Source organism: Sebastes umbrosus, chromosome 22, assembly GCF_015220745.1.
Source record: "Sebastes umbrosus isolate fSebUmb1 chromosome 22, fSebUmb1.pri, whole genome shotgun sequence".
Classification (NCBI taxonomy): domain Eukaryota; kingdom Metazoa; phylum Chordata; class Actinopteri; order Perciformes; family Sebastidae; genus Sebastes; species Sebastes umbrosus.
In genome coordinates, this window is record NC_051290.1 from 7,789,924 (window position 1) to 7,809,113 (window position 19,190).

The 19,190-nt window shown below is 41.2% G+C and overlaps 1 protein-coding gene across 1 annotated transcript in view; it reads left to right on the forward strand.

The window, feature by feature from the left end:
* The window catches only part of dnah2 (dynein, axonemal, heavy chain 2), a 56,150-nt gene that overhangs the window by 10,788 nt on the left and 26,172 nt on the right, over positions 1-19,190 (forward strand). Inside the window, exons 18-49 of the mRNA XM_037759680.1 lie at positions 258-446; positions 794-938; positions 1,233-1,425; positions 1,616-1,816; positions 2,282-2,438; positions 2,719-2,893; positions 3,587-3,750; positions 4,092-4,253; positions 4,708-4,811; positions 6,229-6,385; positions 7,102-7,184; positions 7,445-7,625; positions 8,103-8,241; positions 8,666-8,883; positions 9,876-9,971; positions 10,065-10,187; positions 10,294-10,404; positions 10,979-11,167; positions 11,535-11,638; positions 12,298-12,487; positions 12,808-12,988; positions 13,157-13,284; positions 14,761-14,913; positions 15,228-15,353; positions 15,472-15,690; positions 16,490-16,607; positions 16,707-16,843; positions 17,139-17,276; positions 17,425-17,583; positions 17,816-17,968; positions 18,265-18,356; positions 18,585-18,780. Coding sequence (XP_037615608.1) covers positions 258-446; positions 794-938; positions 1,233-1,425; positions 1,616-1,816; positions 2,282-2,438; positions 2,719-2,893; positions 3,587-3,750; positions 4,092-4,253; positions 4,708-4,811; positions 6,229-6,385; positions 7,102-7,184; positions 7,445-7,625; positions 8,103-8,241; positions 8,666-8,883; positions 9,876-9,971; positions 10,065-10,187; positions 10,294-10,404; positions 10,979-11,167; positions 11,535-11,638; positions 12,298-12,487; positions 12,808-12,988; positions 13,157-13,284; positions 14,761-14,913; positions 15,228-15,353; positions 15,472-15,690; positions 16,490-16,607; positions 16,707-16,843; positions 17,139-17,276; positions 17,425-17,583; positions 17,816-17,968; positions 18,265-18,356; positions 18,585-18,780 — 4,881 coding nt within the window. The remainder of the gene's footprint in view (positions 1-257; positions 447-793; positions 939-1,232; positions 1,426-1,615; positions 1,817-2,281; positions 2,439-2,718; positions 2,894-3,586; positions 3,751-4,091; positions 4,254-4,707; positions 4,812-6,228; positions 6,386-7,101; positions 7,185-7,444; positions 7,626-8,102; positions 8,242-8,665; positions 8,884-9,875; positions 9,972-10,064; positions 10,188-10,293; positions 10,405-10,978; positions 11,168-11,534; positions 11,639-12,297; positions 12,488-12,807; positions 12,989-13,156; positions 13,285-14,760; positions 14,914-15,227; positions 15,354-15,471; positions 15,691-16,489; positions 16,608-16,706; positions 16,844-17,138; positions 17,277-17,424; positions 17,584-17,815; positions 17,969-18,264; positions 18,357-18,584; positions 18,781-19,190) is intronic.

The window sequence follows — 19,190 nt, forward strand, 5'->3', positions numbered from 1 at the left end:
GCAAAAAAACAAAACAAAATGTTCAAATAAATAATTGAAAATGTCTGGAATAAAACTCACTCAAGGACCTACTGCTGCTTGCAAAAAAATGACAGCAAACATTGTAATCTGCAGCTCTATCTATTAGGTAGCATCTCTTTCTTTTCTTATTGAGAGCCAGATTTACTAAGCCTTTTACATTTTTAATTTGATGAACAGGTACGACCCAAATTTTCACTGCCATGTCATGTGTGTACATTTTTACCATGGTGTTTAAGGTCCAGGAGCACTGGGTGACCTACACAGAGAAGGTGGACCACATGGTAGAGGAAAGTCTTAGGAGCAACATCAAGCAATCCATGAAGAAGCTATCCAGGGCCATCAATGGAGATGGCAAGGCATTGCCCAATCCCTTGTTCAAAGTCCTGGTAACACTGCGCAAGGCGACTCCCAAAACCACACCAAAGGTACCATCAACCCCTCATAATCCAGTTGGGTCATATGATATAGTATAGTTTGAAATATGGCCATGTATGTTGGGATATGTCTCCATATACAGACCTGTATGGAAGGCGAAATTGTATCACGTGATTTGGCATGTGCTCACAGATGTAGAAAGCTCTGAGGCTCTGCTGCATGGTTATGTTATGACTTTTGTTTTGGTGCACACTTGCTGTAACACTCACCCACACTCAGGTATGTAAATTGGTCTGACTTCAGTTCAATTCACAATTTATTGGCTGGAGATTTGATATCTTGGGTAAAAGTAAGTGTCCGTTTGTTTGTTCATCTGCGCGTGTGTCTGTTTTGACAGGTCGAGTTCTCCCCGACGCTCGGAAAGCTCGCTCAGATTGTGAACATCATGCCTCAGCTCATCAACACCATCTCAGAATTTAAACGACTGCCTGAAGTTCTCGCCTGCAAACGGTCACAGAAGACTCCTATATACATCAGCATAGGTTAGAAATATATATTTTTTAAACGTGTTGTTTCATTTTGCTCAGCAAGTTCTTCCTCGGAGAATCTACATTATCCAAGAGCGAGCACCAATGTGCACATCTGATAATTTTTTACTGGGCGTTGAGCAAATGTAGACTTGATGTATTTATACAATCCTTGGAAATTACGGAATTACAGACAGTGATTACTGAGCAGCTGTGTATGTACTGTATTTATACTGCATGTGACCATGTCTATCTGTCTGTGCTGCACTCTTGTCCCCGTTGTCACCCTGGTCCTCTTTGATCCGTCAGAGCAAGATGAGGAGATACGGAAGATTCAGGCTGCAGTTGGCACGGGGATGACAGCCAGTTCCAGCCACCTGCTGGCCTATCTGAAGACCTGGGACAAATACAGGGATATCTGGGACAATGACCAGGACTCCTTTATACGACGCTACCAGAGACAAAACACACCAGTCACTACTTTTGATGCAGACATACACAGGCATGGTGCAACTAAACTTTAAACATCGTTGAACTAATACAGACATATATTCTAATTGATCCATATATCCCAAGTGAAAGTTTTTTTCATTTTGTCATAAGACATTCTTTAATAGGTGTTGTTTACCATAATGAAGAGCACTAATCTCCCTCTCCCCCATTCTTGTGTCACGTCCATCGTTCACCCCCAGGTACACAGAAACGGCCTACACGGTTCAACAGGAAGAGACAGTGTTGAACGTCCGGTTTGTCATGCTGGACTGTTCGCCTCTCAAGTCCTCCTTGGCGCAGCTCTGCAGTGAGTGGCAAACCAAGTTCACTCAGCTGCTCAGCCACATGGCGAGCAGCCGCCTTAAAGAACTCCATGCTTCCCTGCAAGACAATGCCGACAGGTAGGGAGTCAAGTGAAATTACTTTATTTTGGGGGTTATTTTTATGTTTATTAGAAAGGAGAGATGACGGGCAAAGAGGGAGAGAGATCAAACCAATGTCCAGATTTGAACCAAGGAAGGTGCAGTTCGTAGCACCTTAAAGGGATAGTTCAGGTGTTTTGAAGTGGGGTTTCATGAGGTACTTATCCATAGTCAGTGTATTATCTACAGATGACAGTCGGCATGCTCCCAGTTTGGAGAAACAGACAGGTGTGCCAAACTATCCCTCTTACCAACGAGTGCGCCCCAAAAGTACTTGATTGATTTGACCTTCTTAATCTTTTCAGTCATTGAGGGAAGATGAAGGGAAGAAGAGATGGGAAAGGAAAAGGAAGCAGATTTTGATCCTGTAAACATTTGAAATGTGTAGTGTGCTAAAGGTGGTGTGGCTCTTTGTTGTGTTTGTTTGTATGTGCGTGTGTTTAGGCTGAGTCAACTTCCCCAGACACTGGTGGAGCTCGGTGAGGGCCTGAAGCTCTTGGAGACTCTCCAGGGAGCTTTGGCCAAGACAGAGGCTCAGATTCCTGTCATCCATGAACAGTTTGCTATCCTGGACAAATATGAGGTCCCAGTGGAACAGGCTGTAAGCACCTCGCTCATTAATACTATTGCTGTTGTAATTTATTCATGGAGATTCATGTCTTAGGCTACTAGTTACAATAATGTTGTAGGTATGCAGAGAGAGGTATTGTCCATTTGCTCACTTGATTTAGAGAGACAGGACAAAGTACAGTTTATAAACATAAATGCATCTCATGTCTTTGTCAAACACTGTCAAAACGGACTTCTCTGGTAGTCATGGGTCATTTAGTACTGTATATCTACACTTACAACTAACACTAAGTATTTTGGTTTACCTACAGGTGCAGGACATGCGTGAGGTGCTGGATGGGGAGTGGGTGTGGTTCCAGAAGGTGGTGATTGACAGCGACATCATGCTGCAGAAGCACAAGGAGAAGTTTAAGAGTGGCCTCATCCACTCCTTTGAGGAATTCAAGAAGAAGATCGAGACCTCTTTGCAGGAGTTCAACAGCACAGGTAACACACTCACTCTTTTTCACACACTTATATACATTATCACTCTCTCGGTTTCCTTCTGTCCATCTGTCCGTGAGCCATTACTGATCTATAGGAAGCCACTTTAGAACCAATAGTCTGGATCGAATCTGTTCCTGCCCCTGAGGATTTCTGATGACACAGCTGCTCCCTTTCACGGCAAAAGGAATGTCCCTGACTGGAAGACACAGCTAACTTCCTGCCCCATCATCATCCCTCATTAACTATACAGTAATGGTGTATACATTAAAAAACAAAATGGGAATTCAGTTTTTTGCTAAATGTTGGCTTGTGAAAGCGCCCTAAGTTACTTATAGATATATTACTGATAGATACCTTAACTAAATCTTTAATGGTTAACAAATCACTAGTTTCTCAAGGCCTTTACCAATCTGAGTGTATTGAGAAATATATTGGTTATTTTTTTATGTTTCACATTTTCTTTGTACTGTCTGTATGATAGAGCTGTCATTTGGCCGTCCATGGTTTGGATGATGATTTCACAATATATGTGTATTCTACCTTTACCGCAAAAATACAGTAGACATTGTATAATATGTTTTCCCTTTGTTTTTGTGTTTTTTGTGTGTGGACAAATGAATGTTCATGTTTGTGTATTTGTATGCTTTTTCATGTGTTTTGTAACTCCCTACATTTTTTCATGCACACATCCAGGTCCATTTAACAGTACACTGAGCCCCGAGGTGGCCTTAAACCAAATAGCAGTGCATCGCAGCCAACTGGAGGCTCTGAAAGAGGAAGACAACACCATCCAACACGGGCTGGGCTTCTTCAAATTAGAACAGCCCCCCTCCAAAGTCGCCCGGACGCTGGAGAAGGTCTGACACAACACTAGGCACATAGTCCTAACATACTGTTGTCTTGAGAGAGAAGGTTACTGAAAGTAATTGTGTTTGTGATAAACTGTCTCAACATGTGTGAATGAAGCAAGCCGTTTATAAGCATTACAAGTACTTGATAGTATATAGTATTAGGGAATTGACAGGGCATGTGAGAGAGGGGTTGACATGACTGAAATTGACTGAATTCAAACCCAGAATGTTGTGATACTTCTGAAAAGGAATAGTTTTTGTTGCAAATGCTCGCCTTGTAACAGTAATGCAAGACACATTTAGCTTTTATTTGTTCATGCTTGCTTGTGTCTGTATGTTTTGTACAGGATATAGACAACCTTCAGCAGGTTTGGGAGATCACACAGGACTGGAATGTCAACTGGAACATCTGGAAGGTTGGTCAGTTTGCTACGCTGCGGACGGAGAACATGGAGAGCACAGCACAGGACCTGTTCAAGAAACTCAACAAACTTCAGAGAGAACTAAAGGTCAGTTCTGCCACACAAAGTGCATTAGATAGCTGCAGATTTTGGCATCCTGCTACAGTGTGACAGTCACAGTTTAGCTATAATATATGACCTGTGTCAGTTCATACATATAGATTGTACAAAAATGCCAAAACAATACATTTAATCAGTACTGTACAATCGAGAAGCTGGACATAGTTCATGGTCTCAGTAGAAAGAACACAGAATGTGCTTATAATGGATCCAAAGTTAGCAGACTCTTAGGGGACATCATTAGAAGTATTTTTAGCTTTAGACCCACAGACTCTGCCTAAAATGCATTTTACACTGACAGCTAAATCTATGACCTCCCCTCAGGATGCACACAATTTGGTGCTAATATCACCAAATGCACAGCTCCCCTAAAATAAACCCCTCAGCTGCTCTCACATTGACATTACACAGTGGTGAGGACCTGATCTGTGTCTGATTGCAGGATAAGGAGTGGGACATCGTAGATTTCTCCAAGAACAAGATCAACCAATTCAAGCGGATCATCCCTCTCATTGCTGATCTGAAGAACCCAGCCATGAGAGACAGGTATTGACTGAAACCAAAGAATCTACATGTATTTAACACTTGTCATTTCACTATATCTTGAAACTATTGTCTTCCAATAGTTACAACGTATAAGACATGAGAGGAGCATAAATAAAAAAAAAACTTAAACAGTAGTTAGTCCTTTAAAGTCCTCATTTAGAAGACTAATACCAGATGGGATGAATGATTTGCAAGCTTGGTTTGTTAGACAGGGGAGTGTTGCTGAGTCCCATATTGTATTAATAATAAAACATTGGCTATTAGATAACAAAATAATATTTTCTTTAAAAGTGCACCAAGTTACAGCAAGTCACTCTCACTCAAACAGATCTCAAAGTTTTTCCAAATGCTTTTAAAATTGTTCCTCCCCAGCTTATTTTGGACTCGCAGGTGTTACAAATTACGAGCTTTATGTCTTCTTCACTCACGCTGAAGAGCTTCCACACCGACGACATGTTATTTGTGTGTGTGTGGCTGTGACGTTGCTGTCTTTGCTGCTGTGTGCGCGTCATAAAATCCTCATGCGGCAAATGTGTTAATTTGACTGACCAGTGGTTGATCCATCGGTGCATCCCTAGTTAATATCAAGTTTAACCAAGTAACCTACATTGAATGAGAGCACATGTTGCTGTGATTGAAAAGGAAGACAACAGCCAGAGGGTAATAGTTGGCACAGATTCTGCTCCGTCTCCTCCTTCTCCGTTTCACCCTCCATCCCGTTCCTCTCAGTGCTAGCTGTCTATCATGTCAGTTAGTGTGCTAATGATGCTCCCGTACAGAGCTCAGAGCAGAGCGATGCATCTGTCATGCACAGATATCTCTCTATTCACATGGACGCATTCCACAAATATCCTAGTTTTATATACTTTTTTAGGGTTAGGGTAAGCACACACTAGACCTCGCTTTAGTACGTCACTGATGCCGGTGACATTTATGTCCTTCAGTCAGCAGTAAGACGGTCAGTTGTGCATTCCTGGATGCTATCAAAACCTGTGCCAACAATGTGTGAGGTTCTAATGTAGTTGAGCAATGTCTAATGAATGTAAAAAAATAAATTATAAATATCAAGTTGTAGTATTGTGAAAGTTTTACTTTAACTCTGAGAGCTCCATTGTAAATGTTGAAGTATTAGCATGTAGGAAGCTTGTTTTTGTATTGTGTTATCAGCTCTGTTTGCTAAGGACTAATGCTCTAATGCTCGAAATATAGAGGGTGTCATATGTTGTACAAATTGTAAAGCCCTTTGAAGCAAATTTGGGATTTTGGGTTATTAAAAAAATTGACTTGATTTGACCAGGTAATAGTCACCTGGGAGGTGTTAGCCTTCACCTTTACTTGATTTTTCTTCCGCTGACCTCCTGGGTAGTTTGAGACTAAGACAAACCATACTGTACTTTTAATGCCACCTTTCTTTCAGGCACTGGAAGCAGATCTGCGAAGAGCTGCAGTGCTCTATTGACCAAACCAGCACAGAATTCACCCTGGAGAAGATCATATCTCTGGGACTTGACGAGTATACAGACAAGATCAGTGAGATCTCTGGAGCCGCCAGCAAGGAACTCTCCATAGAACAGGTCCAGTCTCTTCCACTAATTTAGACTGATACTCAGTGGCAGTTTTGTAGCTTCTCCTGCCTCCATTCATTCTGTGAGCAAAGTTGGGGTGTAGCTGTCTTCAGGCCTGCTGTTTGAGTAGCACTGCCAGCTCATGGAGCAGAAGTGTCTCCCTCTCAACCTCTGTCAACATCAGTCTTGCCCCTAGCTCCTCTCCACTTCCTTACTATACTCCTCAGCATTCACAGACGTTACATCAGTGTAATTTAAGAGCCAGTTTTATGCACATAGAAACACAGTGCAACTTTGTTCATTCAGTTTGCACTCGCAAACAAGATTGGCTTTCTCAGAAAGGTAATCAACCTGTCAGATTCTTTAATTGAAATCCTCCCTAAGGTTTCAGAAAAATGCTTCCTCCTTAGTGGTGTTTAGTCGTACCTGTTTCTTTTGATATTACTGATAAAATTATCCTTTTACTTTATAGACATGTTTGTAAATGCAGCATATTGCCATATTAGTCCTTATATATACTTCCTAGTGAATTAAAAAAAGAGATGTTGTTATTACATTAAAAGGTTCTCCATCTCTGATATATCCGAGCAGTAGACTCAAGCTAAGATTCATGGTTTCCTGTCATTGATAATCTAATCTCGACAATGTATCATTAAGCTTGTGGAAAAGAAAAAGAATATAAATGTTCTGTCTGTTAACATTACTCTCTGTGTTTTATAATCAAGGGTCTGGAGAGCATTATCAAGACATGGGAGGAAACATTCCTGGACATCGAACCTTACAAAGATGGAGGTCACTATAGGCTGAGGTGAGGAGGCAAGCCTTGAAGGCAGGGTTGGGTGGAGGGTTCAAGAAGTTATGTAACCCAGGCTGAACTCACTCCAACTTATAACATAGATTTGTGTCTTCATTGTGTCTCATTTGCATGCATAACTAGATCCCACAGCTCAGTACAATTTAATACCGTCATCCGTTGTGTGTACTTTCCTCGCTGTGAAAATGCATCATGATTGGAATCTGTTTGAAGAAATCATCAGCAGTTTAATTCTCCCTGTCTTCCACATCCAGGGCCACAGAGGAGGTTTTCCAGGCCCTGGAGGACAACATGGTTATTCTGTCCACGATGAAGGCTTCTCGGTTTGTCAAAGCCTTTGAGCAGGAGGTGGACTGCTGGGAACGGCGGCTATCACATGTGATGGAAGTCATCGAGATGATCCTCACTGTGCAACGTCAGTGGATTTATCTGGAGGTACGGGAAACACACTCACGTACTGTACCAAGTTGTAGGATTCATTACTAAACATGGGTATTTATTGCTTTATGGTTGGCATTTCATTATCGTCTGTCATTATTCATAATTTGATGGAGTGCACATACAGTATATTATCTGTTGTTGTCTTTTGTTATTGGAGAGTTTACTTTAGTAAACTTGATGATTAATTGTTGGATTCTGGCCCAAAATAATACAAAAGCTATTGGTGCAAATTTGGCACATACTACTCAAAATGCAGTTACGCCGCCTGTGTGGACAGCTGGATTGATTTAAAATAGGAGCATATATGTTTCACCAGACACGTGTGAGACGGACGCCTGAAAAACTTGCCTGAAATGCCTCCTGTGTAGACACGACATTATAAAACAACAAAACAACAATTTACCTCTTTCCACTACCGTTCCGCAGTCTCTCTCTGTCATTCTCCATTTTTCATTTCTTTCATCCCTCTAGAATATTTTCCAAGGAAAGGACATCAGGCAGCAGCTGCCTCAAGAGTGCAAAGAGTTTGAAGAAGTCAGTTCTAGTTGGAAGACCATCATGGACCGACTCCACAAGGATAACAACGCCTTGCAAGGAACACACCATCCTGGTATGACAGCATACTTCATGTTTCTTTACTGCTTTTATCAAAACCGTTCATGGAGTCACACCATCTGATGTCTCTGTGTCCTCATGGTGTAGAAATAAAAAATATGACTTGAATCAAATTCTGTGAATTCAAGGCTGCTATATAAGTCTTAAACTTGTGTTGTTTAATGTCGAGAGATCTTTTCCTCTTGTATTTGAATCTGTTTTGAAATATGTCTCATGTTGAATCCATATCCTTCATGTGAGATGGAATATTTACTTGAAATTTTGAGTGAAGATAATGTGAATTTGCAAACAAACATTTAATTAAAGAATAGTCGGGAAGTAGTGGAAGTTTAGTGTGTTAAGAAACAAACATGTGATGATGGCGCTGGCCCAAAGAGACTTCTTCGTGCCATTCAAACAGCCTGTCTTCTGTCTTTCAGGCTTGACTGAGAAGCTGTCAGAGATGAGTGCCAAGCTTGAGGAGATCCAGAAGGCCCTTGACATGTACCTGGAGACCAAGAGGCAGCTCTTCCCCAGATTTTACTTCCTGTCGAACGATGACGTGCTGGAGATCCTGGGGCAGTCGCAGAACCCAGAAGCCATGCAGCCCCACCTGAAGAAGTGTTTCGACAACATCAAGAGCCTGCGCATGGAAAAGGCAGGGAACACAAAAATACACATACTACTAATGCCAAAGAATAATTTAAGGCCATTTAGTCAAGAACATTATACATTTACATGGCTGATGTTTCTTTACCTGAAGTTATTTGCTGCAACAGATTCAGTCGTGTACTCCTCTACTTAATGGGGACACAAAATATATGAAAGCTATTATGCAGTCTATATTTTTGTGTTTATGGAAATTATTTAGTTGCCAAGCATATTTGAAATGCGTTAATAGTGTCAATGTGGTTTGTAGGCTAGGTATGCCCTTTGCATTAGTAGGAAATATGAATTAAAAATACTTACAAAGTAAATATCAGATCAGAATTTGACACGGACAGCCCAAGTAGGCCCATTGCTAAGATAAGATGATTCCACTTTTTTTTCCAAAGCAGGTTCATTTGTTACATCCCGTTTTTTTTAAACTTTTCCATGTCCTCAAACAAGACTCAATAAGGTGTGCTCTCCACTGGTACACCTGACCTGATTTAATGATATCAAACCACATTATGTGCTGGGAAAATACCTTTTCAAACTAGGGCTGGGCAATATGACAATTAATATCGTCAAAACTATATACACAGGAGTATACAAAATAGGCTTTACCATGTGGTTATTTCATGTAGACTGTTTATGTATTGAATTACTAAAAAAAACATGCTATATCGTGATATATATCGTTATCGAGATTTGAAATGACCTGTATCATGATAGAAGATTTTGGCCATATCACCCAGCCCTATTTCAAACTGAACCTAAGTGACTGATATTTCTTAGTTTTTCAAAACCTTAAATGGGAGTATTTATCTGCAAAAGCACCTGAAGCCTACATCAATTAGGTTACATTTTGCTCCATATATTGCCCTGTTTCAGCAAGGCAAATTTCCAGGATGAAGTGGCCTTAAAACTTGGACCACAAAAAACACTTATACAGAATCGGACCAGTACATACAGAGAGCTATCACTGTGTATATATGTCTTCTATAGGCCAATAAACATGAACAAGAAGCCACTGGGATGTTCTCCGCTGATGGGGAGTTTATTGAGTTCACCCACAAAGTGCCACTGGAAAGACCTGTGGAGGTACAGCAGCAATGATTATGATCATGATCAATATACAATATACAGAGTTGTGGTGGAGAGTGTGAGCACCATTTTTGTTTTGTGTGTTTGTAGGTTTGGCTGTGTGATGTTGAGGAGACCATGCGTATCACACTAAAGGATTCTCTAAGCAGCTGCCTTGTAGCTCTGAAGAAGACAGGACAGAGAGACAAATGGGTTAAAGATTGGCCAGGACAGGTACATTTGTCTTAGTCGTTTCCCTCTTTGACTGCCCATCGTGGTTTTGTCATTGGGTAAAAAACAAAGTTAAAACAAAGTTACCTATGTATTCTTCCTATTTTAGATGCTGATCACCGCCAGTCAGATCAAGTGGACCACTGATGTCACTAAATCTCTCATTACCGGCAAGGAGAGAGCTGATAAGTCCTCCCTTAAGTCCATGAAGAAGAAACAGGTTGACTTTTTGTTGCTTAACTAAACTTGCATATTTTTGAGTGAAGTCACTGTGATGTTTTTTGAACTTAGTATGTTTCCATACAGTAAGCTGAAAGCTCTGTACCCAGTATGATGATCTTAAAGAGGACTATTGTGCTTATTGTCAGGTGCACACTTGTATTTTGGGTTTCTACTAGAACATGTTTACATGCTTTAATGTTCAAAAAACACTTTATTTTTCTCATACCGGCTGTGCTGCAGCACCTCTTTTCACCCTGTGTCTAAAACGCTCTGTTTGAGCTCCTGTCCTGCCCACCCAAAAAGCCCAGTCTGCTCTGATTGGTCAGCTGGCCCACTGTTCTGATTGGTCAACTGAACCAAACTCTTCGGACTCCACTCCAGCTCCGCTCTAACTAGCCTCATTTGAGGGCATAACAAACTAGCCGTTATGCAAATGTGTTACTTGGTGACATCACCACGTTACGGAAGTAAAGGCAGGACTTAAAGCAAGGCGTTTCAGAGTTTTATGTATTGTCAACAAAAGGCTTCCAATACACTCTTGAGCCTTTTCTGTGTTTGTCTTTTTTCCTCAGGTCTCCATGCTTCAATGCTATTCAGAGATCATCCGTGGCAACCTGTCCAAAGTCCTACGCCTGAAGATCGTAGCGCTGGTCACAGTGGAGGTTCATGCTCGGGATGTCATTGATAAGCTGGCAAAGGCAAGCTACTGTGACGTCAATGCCTTCGAATGGCTCAGCCAGCTGCGACTATACTGGGAGAAGGTATGTTTTGAGAGATGCAGGTAAGAACAACAGGCAGGAGACAGTATAGAGAAAAAGAAGAGCACATGACAACTTTTATCAAGCCATCGTTTCAGTAACATTTTTTAGTGGCTGTGAAAATAAAATTTACTCTCAGTTTCAAAGCTGTTTGTGTTAGTTCAAGCACACTTTTAATTGACTTCTGCAATACACATACCGTCTCTCTGTTTCACCTTTTTTCTATATTATCAGCATTCCTCCACTCAGTTTGCTGACCTGTCTGATGGCAGCAAGAGATCAGTTTTGCTGAGTTGAGCTGAGTTGGAAGGAGACAAAGAAAACATCCACTAAACATGTCCATTTTCTGTTTTGTTTGTTCTCCCAATAGGATGTGGATGACTGCATAATCCGACAGACCAACACACATTTCAAGTATGGCTACGAGTACCTGGGCAACTCTGGACGGCTCGTCATCACTCCACTTACTGACAGGTAGCAATCAATCATTCAGTCAGTCAATTAGTGCAATTGACCAACAAATGCACACATCAATAAATCTGTCACCTGTTTATTCATTAGTAATTAATCAATGTATTTAATAGTATTTTTGACATCCATATTGAGTTTTAGACAACTGAATAACTCCCCCATTCTGGAAACTGAGGACATTTTTGTACTGAGATCAGTATCTTGTTTAATTAAATGTAAAATGAATAAGATAAGAGCAGGCAGATGCTACCATTAGCATTGTTACTGTAGTATAATCACTATATTACACCTTAGCTCTTTGTGCAGTCACAGATAAAAGGATTAGTGCCAATTATTATGTTAATGGTTGTTACAGTGGGTAGATTACTGATTGCAATATAGGATTTATTTGTTCACATTAGAGACCATCTCACATACTTATTTTTAGGGTACATCATGAAAAGCTTACTAACGTACTGTATTTCCATTTTAGACCTTGTTGTTACGTCTGAGTCATGCAATCGTCTTTTCTTTCAGCACTTCAGTTTATGTTTATTTAATTTGTTTAATACAGCTTTAATACCAGAAAATATTCTGATTGTATTTGCTTATAATTATTATTTTTTTCTACTTTGATTCTCTGCAGAGTAAATGTCTGTCTGTAAATGTTTGACTCCGTATAGGTGTTACATGACCCTGACCACAGCACTGCATCTCCATCGGGGGGGCTCCCCTAAAGGCCCAGCTGGTACTGGGAAGACAGAGACAGTGAAGGACTTAGGCAAAGCTCTAGGAATGTACGTCATCGTAGTGAACTGCTCCGAAGGACTAGACTACAAATCCATGGGACGCATGTACTCTGGCCTTGCACAGGTAGGAAAAAGCTAAGAGATGATGATGACGATGATGATGACGATGACGATGACGATGACGATGACGATGACGATGACGACTACACATAACAACACATACCTTCATAACAACACAGTTTCCTAACAAATAACTACACAGCTTCATAACAACACATGTATACACGCATATAGATAGATGGATAGATAGATAGATAGATAGATAGATAGATAGATAGATCTATGGATCTATGCAAATATTTTGGTGGAAAATGATGTGTCTTTTCTTCGGAGTGGATTTTCTTTTGTGATTTGTATGTATTTCATTGTGTCCACCCTGAACAGACAGGAGCATGGGGGTGCTTCGATGAGTTCAACCGAATCAACATCGAGGTGTTGTCGGTAGTGGCCCAGCAGATCCTCTCCATCCTGTCCGCCCTCGCGGCTGGACTAACCAAGTTCCATTTTGACGGACAGTACATACGTCTGGTCTGGTCATGTGGCATCTTCATCACCATGAATCCTGGTAGGTCAAAGCAAATGTGCAAATGCATACACTGCATTTTATACGGATTATGTTGCAGAAGTAGTTTGAGATATTTTCCGAGGATGTTTTGACTTTTTTTTTCTGTCATAAATGCCCTTTCAGTGTTTATAATTCTAATCTTTTCTCTCCATTTGTACTTTTTCCTAGGTTACGCTGGTCGTACTGAGCTTCCAGACAACCTCAAGTCCATGTTCAGACCTATCTCCATGGTGGTGCCAGACTCTACTCTAATCGCTGAGATCATACTGTTTGGAGAGGGCTTCAACAACTGCAAGGTACTACCACTCAAAGAAATTTTAAAAAGTAGTTAAGTGGAACAGATGAAAGAAGAAAACAGTCCAGGTAAGGTTAGTCTTAGATGAAGTACAGTAAACATTTTCTGCTACAAGTGATACAGAATTATCATCTTAAAAATTAACTGTCAGGTTGTCAAGATCAGGTTTTTGGAGTTTCCTGGCCAAGTGCTGCACATGTAAATCATACCAGTGGTTTCAGAAATCTGGATAAGGTCTTATCCCGGTTTTGAGAAACCTAGATATACACTATATCCATATAAAGAGTTGCAATTTATTCAGGAGCATGGAGATACTACATTACTCTATGTAAGTATAAGGATACCTCATTTCAACTGTCTCACTTCTCAGTAACAAGGCCTTGTCTGTATAGTGGATGTATCTGTTTAATGAATTCTGTCTGGGTGCTATTTTTACCCCGTACACAGTTCTGAATACGCGCTGATTTCTAAAGTATATCTTGTTGAATTATCACAGCCGTAATGAAACATTCCCGCTTCTTTTATGTGAAGAGCTCAGGCAATCAGCAGATGAGATTGAGTTCTTCTACACTGATAGAGATGCAATATCATCAAATCAATCTGATGCATTCAATTAGAAATGCACTGCATGCCTTTTCATCAAAGCTACAGACTTAGAGTTTTTTTTTTTTAAATCAAGGTTTTTAACAGACAGTTTTTGTTAATGCACTGTGCGTGCCATGTAAATTAATGATTTCAAGCTCCTTTAAGCAGTAAGCGCTGGTCTGGGATCAGTGTCAACGCAGGGATTGGTGTAGGGCCATGGTGTGAGAGCATCATTGTGTGTGTGCGTGTACAGGTATGTATGTGTGTAAGAGTGATGATTACCACAGACACATGATTGCATTGGACCAGAGCTGAGGCTGAATTACTGCTGACTCACCAGGGAGCTCTAACAGCTTCACTCCACTATCTGTGTGTGTGTTTATTGTGAGGGGGATGACAGAGTTGTTGTGCATTAGTGTGCATGCTGAATTTGCTTGCTATTGTAGTGATGAGAAAGGGCGTTGGTGGTATGTATACTTCCTAACATGTGTGTTTAAGAAGATCCTAATTCTGTCTTGCTCTTGAACACCATGAACACCTATTTTGCTCCTTCAGAAAAATCCAACACTGCTGCCCACACATACACACACACATACTACACTGAATGGTTGTCTTGCCATGCTCTCTTTTGCTGCAATGCAAGCTGGCTGTATGGTTGAACAGGTGTATGATTTGGTACGTGTCTTTGATGTCTGCTGAGGCAGGGAATGGGAAGTGATGGATTTATGTTCAGTGACATGCTTTACTGGCACACTGCCCTGCTAAGTCATCCTTGTTCACCTCTGTTTTGTACTGCAAATTGACCCCTTCTCCCTCTGTCCTCCTCTTTTTATTTCTTCCTTTTCTATCTCTGTCTTACTGTTACTCTATGTCTCTGTCTTTGTCCTCATAGCTCCTGGCTAAGAAGGTGTTCACCCTGTACTCCCTGGCAGTGCAGCAGCTGTCTAAACAGGACCACTATGATTTTGGCCTGCGTGCTCTCACCTCCTTGCTTCGCTACGCTGGAAAGAAGCGGCGCTCTTGCCCCAACGTTCCTGATGAAGAAGTAGGTAGTCTCTCTCTCACACACTCCAACAGCAAATCAACAAGGAAACACTGGAAACACAAAGAGGGAATTTCATACTAAAAAGACTGTAACTTGCATGGGAATAGCAGGTAGTTGCTATGACTGCATGAGCTTGAATGTGAACCCCAAGCTGTGCTGTCATCTCTCTTTTGGCATTCTGTCTAACTACAATGTCAAATCATAGGAAACCAGCAGCTATAAATTCAACTAAACTAACTGTCTTTGCCTTTCAAATGAACTAAACTTGTCAATAGGAAATGTAACTGTGAGTGAATCTGTATCTCTGTCCTCAGATCCTGCTAATGGCTATGAAGGACATGAACATTGCTAAGCTGACATCTACTGATGTGCCGCTGTTCAATGGGATCACCCAGGACTTGTTCCCTGCTGTGGAAACCCCTATTATAGACTATGGCAAGGTAAGTCAGCACCTGCAGAGAACTAGTGTTGTTTGCTCTGACTGTATGACTGTGTCCCTTCTTCTTTGATCCCCAATCACCATCACTATCTATCTTTTTTTCTGTCATGCGGTTGCAGTTAAAGGAGGCTATAGAGATGGCGCTTCAACAGAGCGGTTTGCAGGTGACTCCTTTTTCCATGACCAAAGTCATCCAACTCTATGAGACCAAAAACTCTCGACACTCCTCCATGCTGGTGGGCAAGACAGGCAGCGGTAAGAGTGTTACCTGGAGGACTCTGCAGATTGCCCTCACTTCCCTGCACCACAAAGGAGTGCCTGGCTTCCATCTGGTCCAGGTGGGTGCGAATGGAAAAGATACACTGTAGTTTATTAGCTAATAAAGCTCCTTTAGCAAAAGGAACGTTATTGGGTCACAAAAGGGTTGATCTCTTCTAGTAAAGCAGCCAGTCAGAATCACATTCATGTTTTCTTTTTACTACTCTCTCTGTCCTTACTTATTCGTTTTCATCTCGCTTTCTTCCTACTTATTACTCCCTATTTTTATCTCTTGCTCTCTCTTTTTTCTCAGTGCTGTTTGCATATCTATTTCTGGTGTCTCTCCTCATGCCAGGTTCTCATTATCCATCTCTCTGTTCTTCTCTATTGCCTGTCTCCACGAAGATACTGTACATTTTATTACTGAAACACATGAGAAACATGTTGAAACTACTTGTGAGAACGAAAGGTAGCTGCAATATCAAGACATGTCAAATATTGGCTTCCTTCCTCTCTTTCCCAGATTTCTAGGATTTCACTGGGTAGAGCTGGAAGCAGAGTAGGCCAATGAAATTATATATTGAACACCAATACATTTGTGAAACTCACATACAGTATTAGATGATTAAGGAAATCAAATCTGCTCATGCTCCTGTTACCAAAGGGACAGTACACACTCTAAAGACATATATTTACCATTTATGCTCAAATCAGGGGTATAAAACATATACAATTGGCAGAAAACATACAGCTCTAATGTATTCTCATCATTTTAAGCTGTGTAGTTGACAAACAGTCTTAGTAAATATGATATGCCAATATAACGCACTTTTTGTTTATCATCTTCTCTTTCATGCCTCGGTCCCTGTGGTACAACAGGATTATCCTCTGAACCCCAAAGCAATCAGTCTAGGAGAGCTGTATGGAGAAAATGACCTCTCCACCAATGAGTGGAGTGACGGAGTGATGTCTTCCCTCATGAGATCAGCCTGCGCAGGTGCTGACACTAAAACACACACATTACTGTTCATACTACATGCAGTATAGGGACTTCTGATTCACGTTTTCTATCACACTGCATCTCCTCTCCCTTTAGATGAGAAAGCAGATGAGAAGTGGATCGTGTTTGACGGGCCTGTTGACACACTGTGGATTGAGAGTATGAACTCTGTTATGGATGACAACAAGGTGCTCACGCTCATCAATGGAGAGAGAATCTCCATGCCTGAACAGGTGAGAACAGAACCAGCAACCAGACGCAATGACATTTTTCACAGCAGACATTTTCACTTTTCATAGCAGGAAAAGCACATGTGTTACTACTAACATCAGTCTAGTACATGCCACAGCACAAAGGCAGCATAAGATTACTAGCTTAAAACTGAGAAGGAGCCGGAGTATTCAAGTGGCTTGATTAGGTAGCTCTCAGTCTGGCTCAAGTAAGAACTGGAACAAAGTGACAACAAATCGCCAACACGTTTGTGTGCTTTACATGATTAAAAGACTCTCCTAAATTGTTTTGTCGTAGGTGTCCCTGCTGTTTGAAGTGGAGAACCTGGCGATGGCGTCTCCAGCTACAGTGTCTCGCTGTGGGATGGTCTACAACGATTACGTTGATCTGGGATGGAAGCCTTTTGTTCAGTCCTGGCTGGACAAGCGATCCAAGGTACAATGGCATTCACTCATAATAATTCAGTCTTTTTTTATGAACACATTTATTAAAGGATCCTTCACGAATGACACCCATTTTATTCCCTTATTTTCTGGTACCCTTTTCCTGCTCCATCTCCATCTATGGCTCCATTTCTCCACAGGATGAAGTGACCCATTTAAAGCGTTTGTTTGAGAAATACATAGAGAGCACACTGGACTTTAAGAAGAAGAACTGTAAGGAGCTGATTCACATCACTGAGCTAAATGGAGTAACCTCTCTCTGCCGCCTCTATGACTCCCTGGCCACATCCAGCAACGGGGTATGACAAATAGAGTGCAATCTGTAACCTCCACTGCACATTTGAATCCCTCTCATGGACAACCATGTTCCAGCACAGCATAAATGTTGATCATTAATGGCATGTGGTGTAACTGACTTAAGACTTGTGACTGCTATTAAGCCAAAAATTATCAAATCAATAGTAAGTAAATCCCAAAACTGTGAGGCTGACATTATTTCTAAAGCCTCCCCAATTTTCCCCCTTTTTCCAGGTGAATACTTCGGACACAGAGAACCTGGGTAGGATGGTGGAGCTCTGGTTCATGTTCAGCCTCATCTGGTCCATCTGTGCCTCCGTTGACGAGGACGGACGCAAGAGGATGGACAACTTCCTACGGGAGATGGAGGGCAACTTCCCCATCAAGGTCCTCTATAGAGCATAATATTTGTTTACACACTTAAGTCAGTCAAACGGCCCTCTCTCACTTCACTAGTCTGCTTGCTTGGCCAGTGTTAAGTGTACTGTGGGTTGTAACTGCTGTGGCTAAATTATGTTGATACCATGACAAAATTAGTCCCATTTGTGCCAAATTGTACCCTAAGAAGAACACAATAAACCTGTTAGATAATACTGTACACTCCCATTTTCCACCAGCAAACTGAATGAATCGGTCTTAGCAGACACCAACATTCTCTGACCTTTTAATGTAAACTCTTTCAGGACATGGTTTATGAGTACTACGTGGACACCAAGAACAAAACCTGGGCTTCTTTTGAAGATAAGCTGCCAAAGGGCTGGCGTTACAATGCCAAGTAAGTAACCAGATGTTCTTATGTATCTGACATCAGCTGTTGTACAGATATATGTCCGAGAGTGTGGATGTTTTGGAAGTGTTTTATTTCCCTTTTACTATATATGTAAGTTTCTCCATAGCCAGGCAATGCCATTACACCTACTTTTAGTTTTGAAACTGATTAAATACTAGATGGTATAACCTACCACTAACATCTACAATACATCTATATCCCTCCCTCCTGCAGTGCTCCATTCTATAAGATTATGGTTCCTACAGTGGACACGATTCGCTACAACTTCCTGGTTAACGCTCTGGTGTTGGGTGAGTACCCAGTGCTGCTCACTGGGCCAGTGGGCACTGGTAAAACCTCAGTGGCCCAGAGCGTCCTGCAGGGCTTGGATAACAAGTGGTCTTCCCTCACTGTCAACATATCTTCACAGGTTGGTGTGTGTATGCCATGTTCTTGTTCTTCTATTCTTGTAAAAAAAGAGTTTGCATGTAGACACTAAAGCATTATCGCCAAAATGATACTTGGTCCTTTCAAGGTTCCAGTTTATGATTAACACATCGGTTTAGTAAGTATCAGACTTATGTTTAGGTAGAATATTTGCATTTAGTCGTTAGGGTTGAGGTTAGCTTTAGGGAAGAATATTCAATAGTTGTCGTTAAAAAGTGAATGTGTGTTTTGTGTGACTAGGACGGAGAAAGTGGTTTAATTAGGTCTTTGATCTTTTATTTGTCCCTCTTTATTTGCATATGTCTGCCCTCTTATCTTTCCATGAAGCTTAAAGTTATAATTGGAACAGTTCAGATTTGTTCTCCTATGCCATACATGTCTAGCCCTTGGCTT